This window comes from Lissotriton helveticus, chromosome 2_1 (assembly GCF_964261635.1).
Source record: "Lissotriton helveticus chromosome 2_1, aLisHel1.1, whole genome shotgun sequence".
In the NCBI taxonomy this organism is placed as follows: domain Eukaryota; kingdom Metazoa; phylum Chordata; class Amphibia; order Caudata; family Salamandridae; genus Lissotriton; species Lissotriton helveticus.
The window spans coordinates 968,199,843-968,216,600 of NC_136059.1; the positions used below are offsets into that span (position 1 = coordinate 968,199,843).

The 16,758-nt window shown below is 47.0% G+C and overlaps 1 protein-coding gene across 2 annotated transcripts in view; it reads left to right on the top strand.

The window, feature by feature from the left end:
• RFX3 (regulatory factor X3) overlaps window positions 1–16,758 on the top strand; it is a 638,508-nt gene that overhangs the window by 378,456 nt on the left and 243,294 nt on the right. For both annotated transcript variants that reach the window (XM_078675714.1, XM_078675716.1), the window contains one exon: window positions 13,934–14,008. In XM_078675714.1, coding sequence (XP_078531840.1) covers window positions 13,934–14,008 — 75 coding nt within the window. The remainder of the gene's footprint in view (window positions 1–13,933; window positions 14,009–16,758) is intronic.

Below are 16,758 nucleotides of genomic sequence, written 5' to 3' on the forward strand. Positions count from 1 at the left end.
CAAAAGGATGTCATCGACATATTGTACCAACACCACTCCGTCGGGTAACTGGATTTGGTCTAGTTGTCTTTTGAGGGCCTGGCTGTAAATGCTAGGGCTTTCCGTGTAGCCTTGAGGCGCTCGGCAAAACCTATATGAGCGGGCTTTTAGGGTAAAGCCGAAGAGATATCGGCTGTCTGGGTGGATGGGGATGGAGAAGAATGCGTTCTTGAGGTCGATGACGGAGAAGGTGGTGGCAGTGGATGGAATCAAAGTCAGGATGGTGGTGATGTCTGAGACCACAGGGTACTGGGGTACCACCACTTTGTTGATCTCTCGGAGGTCGATGATAAAACGGTATGCTTTCTCATCTCCCTCTCCCTGCTTCTTGATAATGGGCAAGATAGGGCTGTTGCAAACGTTGCTAACCACTTCCTCTACCACTCCTGCGTCTATCAGTGACTGGATAATCATTGCCAATGCCTTCTCGCCCTCTGGCGATATCCGATATTGTGGGAGTTTTGGGAGTGTTGCGTCTGGTCGGACAGTAATGTGCACTGGGTCAATTAACATACGCCCTACGTCCGAATCCGCTTTGGCCCACAGATACGGAGGTAGAGTGTCAAGCAGGGACGCGTCAACGTCGGTGATGGAAAACATGTGTCGGGGAGAGCAATGTCTAAGCAGAACGGGGTTGTCGTAAAGAAACACTCGAACTCCATCTTGAGAACACCTGATCGTCGCTCGGAAGTGTTTCAGTAAGTCAAGTCCCATAATGGCGTCAGGGCTATTGGAGGAAAGCAAGAACGTGGTGTCGGTGGTGTTGTTTTCTACGTCAAAGAGAATCGGGGCAGACAAAGGGTTGGTGGAGGGCGTTCCATCGAAACCTGTCGATGTTATGAGTGAGCCAGACAAGGGTGCCCTTGGAATCAGTCGTTTAGATAACGCACTACGTGTTGCGCCAGTGTCTACCAGAAATGGAGACTTGGTACCCAGGACCTTAGCAGTGACATAAGGGCCCTGCTGGTCAACATAGAGCTCGACTGGATCCCTCCCTCGCCCTTGGCTGTCCTATGCGAAGGTGTGAGTGTCGTCATAGTCAGATTGTTGATATTGGTTCTGCCTGGGTCGATCGAACGTATTTGGTCTGCTTGATCTGTCATTAGTCGCGTCATTTGGGGGCCCTCGTTGTTGTCCCTTAGGTCTCGGTCCGTTTGCTACATCCCTGGGGTCTTTGTTTCTGATCATTTCCAGAAGAACTGGGCACTGGGATTTCCAATGGCCAGTCTCTTTGCAGAAAGCGCACTGGTCTTCTCTAAGGTCTGTGCGTCCACTGTAGGAAGTCAGAGTGCGGTCCTGGGGAAATGTAGTCTTAGGGACGTTTGTCTGGTAGTTTCCCCGGTATTGGTCTCGTCCTATAGTCACCCCTTGCAGTTTGGCAATCATCACCCTCTCTTTTAAGTCCTTCTTCTTTTTCTCTGTCGCCCTATCGTTTTCATTTTTCTGATGCTCATAATATTGGGCCATTTGGAGAATCGCTGTAGGTTTGGAGGCTGCCCAACTACTCTCGCTGGCCTGTAGTTTCTGGGAGATTTCCGATGATAGGCCCTTAACATAATTCTGGACAAACAGATGGTGTCCGGTTGCAGTGGTCATGTCCTGGCCGCTGTAATCGGAGAACACCGTTTCAAACCGGGAGAAGTATTCCGATACATCCTCCTGGGGTTTTTGGCGACAGGCTGTTACTATCGACCAGTCCACTTTCTTTTCTGGGATTAGGGTTTTTAATTTCTCTACGATTTTATCTGGGAGGTCTAGAATGGATTTCAACGGCTTTTGTCCTGGTCCCCGTTGTTTGTCCAGGTCATCGAGTTGTGACCAGGTATGTCCAAACAGCTCAAGGTGGTCGACTTTCCGGATTTGCTTCCACACATCAGCTGGTAGACATAACCCGAAGAACAAGTCGATGTCAGCCAGGGTCATAATCGTTGAGCCCAGGGCTGTACCCAATTCAGTATAGAAGGCAGTGGGGTTTTTACGTAGGTCGGGTAGAGATTTCCGGAATGTCAGTATCTCTTGCCGGTCCCATGGCTGGTAGACCCAGTTGTACACTACCCTTCCCTTCGCATCTTGGTTGTTTGCATCATCGTGAGTCCCTGTACCCCGAGGAGGAACCCAGTAAGGGGCAGCCTCTCGTATCGGCATCATGGTGTTAGATTGCTCGGTTGGTGGTTCGGTCACTACAGAGGCTGCGGATTTAGCTCCCGGCTTTCGTTCAGTGAGGTGGCGGAAAACCTCAAGCGTACGCGTAAGGAGGTCCGACACATCACACTCGCCCTCATCCCCGATATCGACCTTCCGGTACAGAGTCCTTAGGCTCTCGGGACCTTTGTCTCGATATCGGTCCTCGTATGCATTCAAGACATGATAACACAGTCGTACGGTAAAATGTCGTCTGTGACTCCCTGTATACGAGCTGAACACATCCGTGATGTACTCTTCATCCTCCTTCCTTTCTACCAGTGTCCTTGCTATTTTGTCGATCCCCGCTCGCTCATCTTTGTCTAGTCTGTTTGTTCTTGCAGGGCCAGCCCCTCGAGTCTCATGGTCGTCTATCGTTGTTGTGGATGCGGGTTTTAATACAAGGGGTTCGGCTGGCACAGAGGCCATTGGGGCCGACGCTGTGGCGGTACCTTCGTTTGTACCTGGGGGTGGCGCGTGCTGCGCCAAGGGTTGAGAAGGGGCATATGGAGGGGGCATGTAGATGATAGGAGGACCTAACAGCAGGTCCTCATTGGCTCGTTGTTTCGAGGGTAAATCAGGGTAGAGCATGGAGGGGGTTCTAACCGGACACTGGCTTGGCGTTTCCATTTCTAGTTTCTGTTTAGCTTTCTCTCTTTCCTTTATCTCTTTTTCTAGTTTCTGGGCAGCTAGGTGGGCTGCTTTTCGCAGCTCTTTTTCCAACCTACTCTCAGTTTTCTTTTTACGTTGTTCAGTTTCTTTTCGCCACCTGCCGAAGCTGTCAAGCATAGTAGGTGTTGTCTTGTTTTTACCCAGGGCAGTTTCTAGCGTTTTTATTTTATCATCATCGAAGGATCCTATCAGGGGCCACTGACTTTCTTGACCCTTTTTTGTATATTTATGCCATAGTTTACTATAGGCTATAGCGGTCAATCCATGCTTCATGAACATGTCCTTATTAGGGGTGCCCTCCAGCGGGGCTGGATGGTCCATCTCTAATAGGCGGTCCGGGCTAAACAGGCTACTAATCAGTGGGGAGAAGACAGACATGACGGCTCGTAACGAGGGACTAAAAAGTCAGCACTGCCTATCTTATCACTAGGTGCAAAGACTGGACAGAATATTTCTATTCTACGTTGTTTGCAGGCAGTGAATACCTCATGGATCAAAATAACAAAAGACCAATAAATAACAATGGGGAGAATGAGTAGGTCCGCAAAGATCTGCGTTACCTACCCTTTTCACTGTCTGCAAAAAGGGTGGTCTCTTCCCTGTTTGCAGACAGGGAATCTCCAGGAAACAATAGTTTTGCGAACAACAGTTCAGTTTCAAGTGATTATTGAGTGGGGGAGAAAAAATAAGCACGGCTGCTACCCTACCTATCCTCCACTGCTTGCAAAGAGAGAGAGCCCGTTGTTTCTCCGTTTGCAGACAGTGAATCTCCAAATAAATAAAAAGAGCAATACTAGTATTTTTAAACAAACAAGCAATCAAGCAATCATTTCGCAACTTGTCGTGATTACACGACCTTACCCGGACCGCATGGACAGTTTCTTGTCTTCCGAATCCAGCGCCCGATCGTCCTCTCTTCTCCGTTATCCTCGCGGCACTCCTGATGGTTCCCAGTCAGGACCGTAGATCACTCGAGAGAGGTCTGTTCGGAACCAGTGAAGTTCGGATGATCGGCTGTCAGACGAGGGTCTATCGGACAGACGCGTTCCCGATCGTTGCAGTCGTTCACTTTGTCGTCAGGACCTCTCCCACTGGATCCATGGGTCGCTGATGGGCCCCACGCTTGGGACGCCAATTGTTGAAAAAAGGGTGGCACTACCAACCAGAATATAAGATCCTTAAGTATTGCCCGGCGGTGTCGCCTCTTGAACCCACAAAGAAGTTAAACTATTGAAGAGGCAGGCGCTGGAGACTGGAAGGCAGGAAACAAGGTTTTTATTCTCTCCGGAGGAGAACACAACAAAACGGGCAGAAGGTATCGTTCTGAGGTGCTCTAACTGCATCCCTGAGGCCTGGCCTCTTATACACAAGCTTATCTCTTTATTGCATGTAACACATTCTCGTCGATACTTTGATGTACGGAAAGACATCCTCAGAATCCCCCCTTCCCAGCCCGTTCCCACGCAAGGTTACAGTGGAAGTCCCCGCCCCGTTCACAACAGGTGATGATCATCGCGCAGCTGGATATTCCGCCGATTCACGGAGTGTGTGGGGTTCGATCGGATCTCGTAGGGCGGGGGGCTTTGATCAACCCGGGGATCCCTTGCTGGGGGGAAACTTTCTATTGTACGGGGAGGGGCAAGGAACAGTATCGGCAGAGCTGGGTGTCGGCCTGGGAACGAGGAAGACGAACGGGCACACGGGGAAAAGGGGGTTTGCATCAAAGGGCCGGGGATCATAAATGGGAAGAAGGGAGGTGTCGCGCTGGGAACAGGACGAGGGCCTGGGGCAGAGCAGCGCTGAAGAGGGGTTTTATGATTCGCGGCAGGTGCAGGCAGGGGGGTTGTCAGTATGCGGGGGATGCCGGCGAAGCTAGGAGGGGGAGAGAGGCGCGCTGGCTCTCGGCGGGAGCAGGGAAGCCATGGTGTTCAAAATGGCGGCTGTTTTACGCGCACAAAAAGGTTAAGGAGAGCAAGAGGGCGCCGATAATGTTGACGGTCTCAGTCCAGCTTTCAACAGTTAGTAGAAGGCAGAGTAGTTCTGCACACTAATCCGTCATTCATTCCCAAGGTAGATTCAACATTTCACCTCGATGAACCAGTCATTCTGCCTTCTTTTTTCTCTAATCCATCTTTGTCTGCAGAGAGAGATTCATATTTGCTGGACATTAAGTGCTGTTTGAAAGACAAAAACTGTCAGAAAATCCAGTCAATTGGTCCTTTCTTTCTCAGCTCCAAGAAAGGGGCAAGCCTTATCATGAGCTAGTATTGCTCGCTGCCTCTCCTCGACTGTAGTCTTCTGTCATCAGAAGGCCAGATATCCGCTGGCTGCAAAGGTAAACGCTCACTTACTCAGATTATCACCGCGTCTTTAGACCTGTTTGCAGGAGTGTCTCTACCTCACATTTCCAGGGTGGTGACATGGACGAACGCCCATACCTTCACAAAACATTACTGCCTGGATTCCTGGAGTAAGGCAGATGTAGCAGTGGTTTAGGCTGCCCGGCAAATGCTGTTCTCATAAGTTATGCAGTTATTAAGCTGAAATCTCCTTTGTTATTCTGTTTCACCCCTTCTGTACGTCGGACGCCCGGGCTGTCCGATGTACCAGTGCTCATGTGCGTCGGAAGTCCCCAGGCCGTCCGATCACATGGCACAGGGAATCTCTCTGGTGCGGGCACCAGCTGGATTCCCTCCCCACCTACCCCCAACAGCCTTGTGAGCTGGGGAAGGGCTTCCCCAGCTCCCCCGGCTGTCTCATTTCTGTGCAATGACGATCAGCACGCATGTCGCTCTGACATCATTGCACAGAAACCGAAACTGAAATGAGCCGATAGGCTCATTTCAGTTTCACTTTCTACGTACTCGATGGGGATATCTCAGCCCCACGAGCATGTAGAAAGCCAGGAGAGGTATTATTGGAAAGGGGAGAATCTCTTTAGTGGACCCCTTCTTGGGGATCACCCCAGGAGGCTGATCCCCAAGCAGGGATCCACCTACTAGGCACCAGGTAGAGGGGAGTGGCCCCTCGTGCAAGGGCCTTTGCTCCCCCCTGGGGGGGCAGAAACCCACTAAATGCCAGGGATTTTTTTAATATGATGTAGGGGTGGGGGCTGCCCAAGATGAGCATGCCGAAACCCCCAACAAAATTCCAGTTTTCTGCCCTCGCTGGGGGGCAGATCGGGGCAGTAGCCCACTAGAAGCCAGGGTTTAAAAAAAAAAAATGTGATTTAGGGGTGGGGCCTGCCTGAGATGTGCATGTCAATGCCCTCCACCAAAATTCTAGTCTTTCTGTCCCCCCTGGGTGGCAGATATGGGCAATAGCCCCCATTCTGCCCCCAGGGAGGGCAGAAAGTCCACTAGGCACCAGGGATTTTCTTTTCATACGTAGGGGTGGGGGCTGCCCAAAATGGGCATGCCAATGCCCCCCCCCCAAAATTGCCACAGCCTCTCTGCCTCCCCAGGAAGCAGATGGGTGGAATAGTCCCTAATCTGCCCCATGGATTTTGTTTTGATTTTTACAGGTAGGTGTGGGGGCTGCTGAGAATGGGCATGCTAATGCTCCACCTCCAAAAAAGGCTTTCTGCCCCCTACCCCCCCGCCCCCCTCCCGAAAGTCAGGTCTGGGCAATATCCCCCTATCTGCTCCCCTCGGGGTGGCAGACATGGCAGACAGCCCACTAGTCACCAGGGATATGTTTATGGCATGCCAGTGAGAAGCCCCATAGGCAAGGGTCGCTCCCTTTTTTTTAGGCACACATTTCGGCTGTTTCAGGGATATTTTTATTCTCATCTTCACCCAGGGCAGAAATCCACTAGAAACCAGGGAGACTTTGTGTGTTTGTAAACTGGAGTTTGGCTGACATTCTGCGTGTACTGACCTTTGGCTGGCATTTTTCTGGTGGTGTGTATGGACCTACACTTGGCTTATGGTGTGGGTGGACTCACGCTTGATGATGGTGTGTGTAGATTGGCGCTTGCCTGGTGGTGTGCGTGGAATTGCACTTGGCTGGCGGTGTTCGTGGACTGGTGCTTGGCTAGCTGTGTGCATGGATGGTGCTTGGCTGCAGGTCCAGAATGGGCGTAGCAGGCACACAATGTTTCCCCGGTGTGCCAGAGGGGTGGGAGCCTGTTTTCTGGCCGTGGGGGGGGGGTGCAGTTTTGTCACTGAGACCGATTCGGCAGCAATGCTGCAATATCGGGTCCCAGTAACACAATTAGGAGGGATGCTTTTTACTAGCACGCCCCCTACCTCCCAGGGCCGGTCGTGCAGCAATCTGCCAGGGCTGGTTGCTGTTCCCAGTCCGGCCCTGCTTGGCTGGCGGTGTGCTAGGATGACGCTTGGCTGGCGGAGTGCGTGGGCTGCGCTTGGCTGGCAGTAAGCATGGATATTGCTTGGCTGACTATGTGCATTGATCGCATTTGGCAGGCGGTGTACATGGATGGCACCTGGCTGGCGGTGTGCATGAATGGCGCTTGGTTGGTGGTGTGTGTGGATGATGGTGTGCATGTACTGACTCTTGGCTGGAAGTGTGGCTTGCATGGATCCCCCAGCATTTTCTTACCCAGAATCCCCCGCAAACCTCAAATTTACTTACAAATTCATATTTTCCTGACATTTCTGTGTGGATAAGTTGTAGGATCACCGCGCAGGCACAATTTTCTTACTGCGCAAAATTCCCCTTAGCCTCCTGACAAAAATGATACCTCACTTGTTCGGGTGCTCAAAGTAGCGCCAGCCGAAAAACAAACTACCCTTTTGGACTCACTTTGGGCCCCCCTCAATCTCTACACTTGTTTGGGCCTTCCATGTCATAGGCACTTGGCTCATCCACACAAGTAACGTATCATTTTTATTGGGAGACTGAGGGGAATGCTGAGTGGTAGGAAATTTGTGCCGTGTGGCGATCCCACAACTTTCCCACAAAGATATTAGAGGGAAATGTGACTTTTTAGTGAAATTTGAAGTTTGCAGCAAATTCTAGGAAGGGAAATGTTAGGAGATCAATGCAAGCCACACCTCCCTGGATTCCCCCGTGTGTCTAGTTTTCAGAAATGTGGGGGTTTGGTAGTTTCCCAAATTGGCCGCCGAGTCCGGAGCCAAAAACCCAGATGACCCCCGCTTGCAAAACCTGGAGGTTTTGTCATAAGTAATTTGGATGTCTCCTCAATAAGTTTTGGACCCTTTGTGTCGCATGTGTTTGTTCCACGCATGCAAGTGAGGTCCCATTTTTATCGGAAGACTTTGGGAACTGTGGGGTGGGTGGAATTTTGTGGATCCACGCAGATTCCAATGCTTTCCATCACAGAAATGTGAGGAAAATGTGTTTTACTAAATAAAGTTTGAGGTTTACAGGGGATTCAGGGTAACAGAACCTTGTGAGAGCCTCACAAGTCACCCCCTCCTGGATTCCCCTGGGTGTCTAGTTAAAAAAAATATCTAGGTTTGCTAGGTTTCCCCAGGTGACGGCTGAGCTAGGATTCAAAATCCACAGCTGGCACTAGGCCTACCCATACAAGTGAGGTACCATTTTTAGGTCTCGGCCTGGCGAGAGCAGCGCATGCGCTGCTCTGCCATAAGAGGCCTTTTGGAATCGATACGATTCCAGCGTGCACGCGGGGAGCCAAACCAGACAGAAGATGTGCACGCGGGTATTGTCCCTTTTACTGCCGTCATGATACTCTTGTGGACTTTTTTCTCGCCGCCAGTAAAGCGAGTCCCCACGTGCACATCTTCTCTCCATCCCATGACGGGCCGCGCTTGTTTTTATTTGATCTGCGATCTCTATTTCACGTGCTGGGTTTTTGGTTCTGTTTCGGTATTATGTAAAGTAAGTGTTTGGGCAGGTGATTTGTCACCATGTAACTTCGTGTGTTTGTTTGGTTGTGTCTTTGGCAATATTGTCTAGTCCATTAAGAACTTTAACATGTCGTTCTTTAAGTCTCGCATTGGAGTTTTAGAGCTATGACATCTTAACTTATTGGTGCCATAAAAGCTTTTGTAGTCGGTCTTTTAGCATCAGGTAACGTAGCCTACTTGTATTCTTTTCCTTGCTATTAAGCCAGATTTAAGAAAGTACTTCGCAACATTAAGCAAAAAAATATGGAATATTCTCAGTTCCACTCAGCAATAATTTTCTACATACACGTTTTGTCCCGTAATCTTTTTTTTTTAAACCCCTCTCCCGAATTGTAACTCTTTAGTTCAGGTAAATTGGTGTTGATTGGTGAATAGAAAACTCGGACCAAGATATCTTAAAAGCGTAGCAGGTCACAGCACCTTCATTCTCTATGTCGAACACCGTGTTGTCAGGTAAAAACTGACGTGAATTTGTAGTTTTAGCACCCCCTCCCTTTCATTGTTAAGTTGACACAGTAAGGGCGAGAACTGTGATCTGCGAGACAAATTCCGACTTGGCGCAATATGAATGAGGAAACGGTTCACAGATATATGCTTTCCTATCAAAAACAAAACAAAAACAGACACACAGAATGCGACCATTCATAATTATTTGACAAGTACACACAATCCATGCACTCCAGGGATTCCATCCGAAATTGGTGCAATTTTTGACGGGATGGTGATATGCATGGAATAATACCTCAGCAGAGATGTTATGAAGCTACCAAGTACAGTGTTGCATGCAAAGTTTGGACAGTTTTGTGCCTGGTTTAATGTCTCCAGTGATATGGGGTGCGCTGTGAGTTTATATTGCTAAATGCGCCTACATTTAAACTATGCAGTAGTAGACTTTGTACCTTTGCTTGTTTTAAAACAGGAAGTGAGGTGGTGTGTTTTTGACAAGTAGCCCTGTTTGGTTTCAGGCAATTTAAGATTAATTTCGAGTCACTCCAGTCTTAGCTGCCTTCAGCCTTTCCATATGATTGGATGTTGCTGCTCTCTCATCTCTACTACTCTCTCTCTACTACTCTCTACTCTCTTCTACTCTCTGCTATTGTCTTTTCACTCTACTACTCTCTACTACTCATGCTCTACTACTCTACTACTCTACTACTCATTCTCTACTACTCACTGTCTACTACTACTCTACTACTCACTCTCTACTGCTCACTCTTCACCTCTCTCTCTACGTGCACACATATGCACATATATATACATATATGTGTATATATATGCATATGCATTTATATATATGTATGTGTAAATATATACATACATCTATAAACATATTTATACATCTGCATATCTATATAAATATAAATGCATGCATACATATACATATATGCATACATATGCATGTTATGTACATGAAAGTTTGAAAAACACTAATAAAAGCAAAGCTAAAAAGCCACCTGATTACAAACAGAATTGCTTTAACTTAAACGAGGGCGAGACCTATTGCATTTTCAATGCTTGTTATCAGAAGACTTTGGGGAATGCGGGGTGGGTGGAATTTTGTGGACCTACGCAGATTCCAGAACTTTCCATCACAGAAATGTGAGGAAAATGTTTTTTTCTTTTTACAAAATTTGAGGTTTTTAAGGGATTCTGGGTAACGGAACCTGGTGAGAGCCACACAAATCACCCCCTCCTGGATTCTTCTGGTTGTCTAGTTGTCAAAAATGTGTAGGTTTGCTATGTTTCCCTAGGTGCCAGCAGAGCTAGGGTTCGAAATCCACAGCTATGCACTTTGCGAAAAAAGGGTCTGTTTTCACTCTAAAAATGTGGTGTGTCTACGTTGCGTTTTGGGCCGTTTCCTGTCACGGGCACTAGGCCTACCCATACAAGTGAGGTACCATTTTTACTGGAAGTGCGGGTGGGTGGAATTTTGTGGACCCAGGCACATTCCAGAACTTTCCATCACAGGAATGTGAGGAAAATGTGTGTTTTTGTTTTACAAAGGTTGAGGTTTGTAAAGGATTCTGGGTAACAGAACCTGGTGAGAGCAACACAAGTCACCCCATCCTGGATTCCTCTAGGTGTTTAGTTTTAAAAAATGTGTAGGTTTTCTAGGTGTCCCTAGGTGCCGGCTGAGCTAGGGGTCAAAATCCAAAGCTAGGCACTGTGCAAAAAAAGGGTTTGTTTACACTGTAAAAATGTGGTGTGTCCACGTTGCGTTTTCGGCAATTTCCTGTCGCAGGCACTAGGCCTACCCACACAAGTGAGGTACCATTTTTATCGGGAGACTTAGGGGAACTTCGAATTGTGGAGCAACTGTTATTGCCTATTGACTTTCTGAGCTTTTCTGCCTTCCTAATGTAAGACAATGTGTTAAAATAAAGTCACTTTGAAAAATATTCTACAATTCACAAGCTAGTACGAGTACCCACAATTTCTGAGATTTGCAAAGAGCTACTGTTTCTAAACTCTATATTTTGTTCCCATTTCAGAAGTACATAGGTGTCTTTGTTATCTATTTTTCACTCTTTATATGTTACCAAATTAATTGCTATATACCTGATAAACAATGAAAACCACTGCGACACGCTGCTCAGTTATTGGCTCTGTGTTCCTCGGGTTCTTGGTGAACTTACAAGTCCTATATATTCCCACAACCAGAACGGTCCGGCAGATGTAACAGTATATTGCTTTCTAACATCTGTCATACTTAGAAGAAGTTACAAGTGAAAACATTTGCACAAATGTTTTGTTTTTTCAACTCAAGTTCAATTTTCTTTATTTACAACTGTTAGTTTCTATTAAAAAAACCTTGAAGGATCTACACAAATGACCCCTTGCTGAATTCAGAATAGTGTCTACTTTTCAGAAATGTATAGCTTTCCGGGATCCATTATTGCTTTCACTCCCATTTCCACCACTAACTGGAAGGAGGTTGAAAGCACAAAAAGTAGCCAGTAAAATGCCAAAAGTCTGCGTGTCTCTAAAAGCTGGAACGATGATGATTTCAGCACCACAAACCCTTTGTTGACACCATTTGTAATTTTTAGGTAAAAAACAGACACTTTCTTCTGCAGTACTTTTTCCCCATTTTTCCCAAAAAAAACAACAAATGTTTAGCTGTATTTTGGCTAATTTCTGGGTCCCCTCTAGGGCAATCCACAAACCCTGGCTAACTTTAAAATCCCCATGATGTTGGAAGAAAAGGGTGCAAATTTGGCTTGGATACCTTATATGGACAAAAAGTTACAGGGGTTACGTGCAAACTACCCCAAAAAGCCAAAAAAGGCTTAGCACAGGGGGAGGAGGGGGGGGGCTAGCTGCGAAAGAGTTAATAGTTGATTACCAGAATAAGTATTTTTCTTATGGTTGCTTAATGCAATGCTGTATCTCGCCTTGTTTTGTACAATATCAGTATCTTTGGTTTGACTAATCGTATTTTTGATTTTTTTTCATGGTGTGATGGCTCGCCTTACCCACGCCATTATTCATTGGATACTGTTAACTAATCTGATTCAAGCATGTGAATCGATAAAAGATACAGTACTAGAGAAGAAATAAGTTACTTACCTGTACATTGTGGTTCTCCAGTATTGATATATTTTATAGATCCATATGTGATCCTCGTTAAGGCTCACCAATTGTATACCTCTGTTACTTTATTTACACTCGTGCTCGCAATCTAAGGTATGGTGGCTCTGCAGGGGATAAGCACTTCAGGGTCTGTGCTCTGATTGGCTGAAGTTTGGGTGTATTAAATCAATTTATTTGGCAACTAAATGTTATTGTTTTTTCAATGAAGTTTAATGCTAATGCTTTAGCACTGCTTTTATTACTGTTGCTATGGGACTCCCACCATGACGATGGGGAAGATTCAAGCATGCAAATTTCTAAAAGATATCATTGGTTGACACTTGCCCACATTTTCTTTGAAAACTTTTCTATGTCAAATTTGTTGAATTTGCCATGGCTTGTTCGCGTTTGAGTGAAAATTGCTTTGATTTATTAATTCCTGTAAAATCTAGATCTTCGGAATGCTCTGGTGGATCTTTGTTGTTCTAGTTTCTAGATTCTTATAAAAATAGGTTTATTTTTATGAATTGGCGTTGGATTTCCTGAGTATTGTGTTGATTTCTTCTTCCATTGTTTTGTTGCTGTTTAAATACTTTACACTAGGTCCTCTGTGTAAACCTTGCTGCTCAGTGCCCCAGCAACCCTGGATTGAGCTGAGGGTTTGACAGACAAAACTCACCATTAAGTGTATTATTACACAGTGAGGTTGAACAACCACACCGTGTAATACACTGCATTTCCTCACACCAACTAAAACTTCCTTATTTAAATTCAGATGGCATATTAAGATGTTGTTTCTGCTTGGGTGGGAATAATATTTCCCTGTGGAGTGAAAAGTAAGTTTATATGGGGCTAAAAAAAAAAGTTCACTTGGCGTAGGTTCCTAGTGTACCTAGGGAAATCCACTGAAGTTGTAGATTTTCAGGGCTTACGTCTCAGCTCTTTGTTAAAATGCATTCAGAAATTACAGCAGCGGTAGGCAGAAGCATTCTCTAGCTTCAAGGATTATTATCGCTTCAGCAAGAAGAACATAATACTATCAAAAAATTGGTAATAACATTAATAAAAACTAGTCTCCAGCAAGTCATTCTATAGTGTACTGTGCTTAGCATAGCATGTACTACACCACTTAAAATAGACCAACATATATCCCACTTACAAAGCAAGTGCTAGGAGTTTAGATCGGTGATTTGTTGAGAGAGCAACATATCGGCACTAATAGAATTTAAAGTGAGAAAGACTTCAGCTGTTGGAGTGAAGAAAAAACACGGATTTTAGCAACGAAATTAGTCTAAAACCTTTTTATTAGTCACATTTGTTTAGTTTTACAAGTTTACTTTGGATTTGATGCCATGCTAAACTTGGGCTTTATTTAACAGAAGGCAATGACATTTGTATTTATAATATGGTTTTATCAATATATGTCCTATCATAAATCCCTCTCCAGAATCTTAGCTGATTGTTTGAAAGGTTAATGTGTATTTTGTTACTCTCACCAATGTTAAATCATGTTCTTAATTTAGCTGTGCAAGAGCATGTCGGCCTTTCTCTGGTTAGCTGTGCATTACTATCTTACCTTGAGATTTATTAATCATAATATTTATTGTCAGATTGAAATGGCGATTGAGACCCTGCAGAAGTCCGATGGTCTTTCCACTCACAGAAGCTCTCTTCTCAACAGCCACGTAAGTGCATTTTAAGCTCTCATTGTTTTGCTCGTTAGTCTGCCTGTGAAGGAGTATGTTTTGCTTGCTTTAGAATATACCTTACTTGAAATTTTTCCACACTCCACATTATGTTATATTCTCAGAAATGTATTCGGCTAAAATGACCACTCCTTGCATTCAGTGTCACTAGGTTCTACACAGAGTTTGTTTTGATTTTAGCATTTTCAAGAATAAATCCAGCCAATCATAATCCAGCGATACTTGCAACCCTTTTAGCATTTGCAGCATAGTATGTTCTGCACCATAGGCCACACGAGCCATTACTTTACTACATTCAAAATGTTGATGCTCTAGGTCACGAGACACGTCAATACTGTAAAATAATGTTTCTGATGATCACAGATCTTCTGAAAACCATTGGTCGCTCTCCTTATTGTGAATTCTTGACATTTCGTTTCTACATTTATTAATTTCTAATTGGCTGTATATACATTTTAGGATCATTACTGTAGAAAAGTATGAAATGTTGACTGAACACAGCCTATTTCCCACTCTTAATAGTCATTTTTTAGGTCTCGCCTGTCGATGCGCATGCGCATCGAGCTTGCGAGACTATGGGGGCTTATCCACTCTTTATCCACACTGCAAGGAATCGTGGCGATTCCTTGCAGTGCACGATAAATTTAAGCTCAATGCGCATGCGCATTGAGCTTAAATGCGCGTGCACATGCACCCAGCCGCCTACTCTCTCTCTCAGCCTTCCCACAACTCCGCCCCCTCACTACTTGATTGCACGGCCGCTAGGCCGTGCCTCCCCTACTCTCCTCCCCCCTCCTCCTCTCCTCCCATGCCTGCCTGCCTCAACTCTCCGCCTCCCGCCCCCTCCCCCTAGCACCCCCAGCCCGAGGCAGCTTCCCCTGCACAGACCTGCTCTCGGAGGTTCACGACGAAACCATAATGTTATTTGTTCCTTTACACATACTCTCCTCCCCCCTCCTCCTCTCCTCCCATGCCTGCCTGCCTCAACTCTCCGCCTCCCGCCCCCTCCCCCTAGCACCCCCAGCCCGAGGCAGCTTCCCCTGCACAGACCTGCTCTCGGAGGTTCACGACGAAACTAACACAGGTACGTGAAAAAACCAAAAATTTACTTAACGCTACCCATTCGACAATCAGACGGAGCAACTTGGGCATTAGAACGGCAAAAGTATGGATCGCTTCTTCAATTCTCCTCATCCACCCCCACCCTAGCCCCTTGCCTTGATAAAGCGGACTATTTCTGCCAATATTTCTGAAGATGATAGAAGCTGCGGCCAGAGTTCGCCACAGGTCTATTTTCTCCCTTTCTCCTGCCCTCTCTCTCTCTCCCCCTCCCCATCCCCCCCCCCCCCCCCCACCAGCACCACCTGCTGCTCTGTGCTCCGGTAAGGTCACCCCAATGCAATGTAACACCCAATGCAATTTAACAGGTGCGCTCGTCATGCAGACGAATTAATGGCTGCATGCTTATGAACAGCTCTAATGTCTCACACCCCCTATTCTTTCTCCCCCCTCTTATTTTCAACAACCCCCCTTTCCATTGCCCATTACTGCGTACTCCGTGTGGAGAGGCATGTAATGGCTGCAGGTTTATGAATCTCTCTCCTCACCGTATTCCCCTTTGTCACCCCCCCCCCCCCCTGCCCCCAGTAATGCCTCCATGACAGGTGCTCTTGGTGGAATGATTAAAGCGGCGGCTGGTTTAACCAATGCACTTTCCGGATGGTTAAGTTAACGAGCCTTGAGAAGATACATCTCCTGGCCTGAAAGCTTCTATTAAATAAAGAGATTTATGCACATAACATGCAGCTATAAAGGTTTATCATGGGGTGAGCAGTGGAGGGCAGAGATAGACATAGCACTCCAGTGCTCCATGTGGGAGGATTGCACACACTAGCTTCGATTTATTGTGTTTATATTGCACCAAGTTGTAGCCTTATGGTCCCTCTCGTGTACCATGCAAACAGTTGAGTAACAGCCTTGGCAAATACACTCTCACCCTCACTCACCCAAAACCCCTCACCCTCACTCACCCTCACCCTCACTCACCCTCACCCTCACTCACCCTCAACACCTCACTCACCCTCACTCACCCTCACTCACCCTCAACCCCTCACCCTCACTCACCCTCACTCACCCACCCTCACTCACCCTCACTCACCCTCACTCACCCCCTCAACCCCTCACCCTCACTCAGCCTCAACCCCTCACCCTCACTCACTCACCCTCACTCACCCTCAACCCCTCCCCCTCAACCCCTCACCCTAACCCTCACTCACCCTCCCTCACCCTCAACCCCTCACTCACCCTCAACCCCTCACCCTCAACCCCTCACTCACCCTCAACCCCTCACCCTCACCCTCACTCACCCTCAACCCCTCACCCTCACTCACTCACCCTCAACCCCTCACCCTCAACCCCTCACTCACCCTCACTCACCCTCACTCAGCCTCAACTACTCACCCTCACTCACCCAAAACCCCTCACCCTCACTCACCCTCACTCACACTCACCCTCACTCACCCTCAACACCTCACTCACCCTCACTCACCCTCACTCACCCTCAACCCCTCACCCTCAACCCCTCACCCTCACTCACCCACCCTCACTCACCCTCACTCACCCTCACTCACCCCCACTCACCCTCACTCACCCCCACTCACCCCCACTCACCCTCACTCCATCACCCTCACTCACCCTCACTCCATCACCCTCACTCCATCACCCTCACT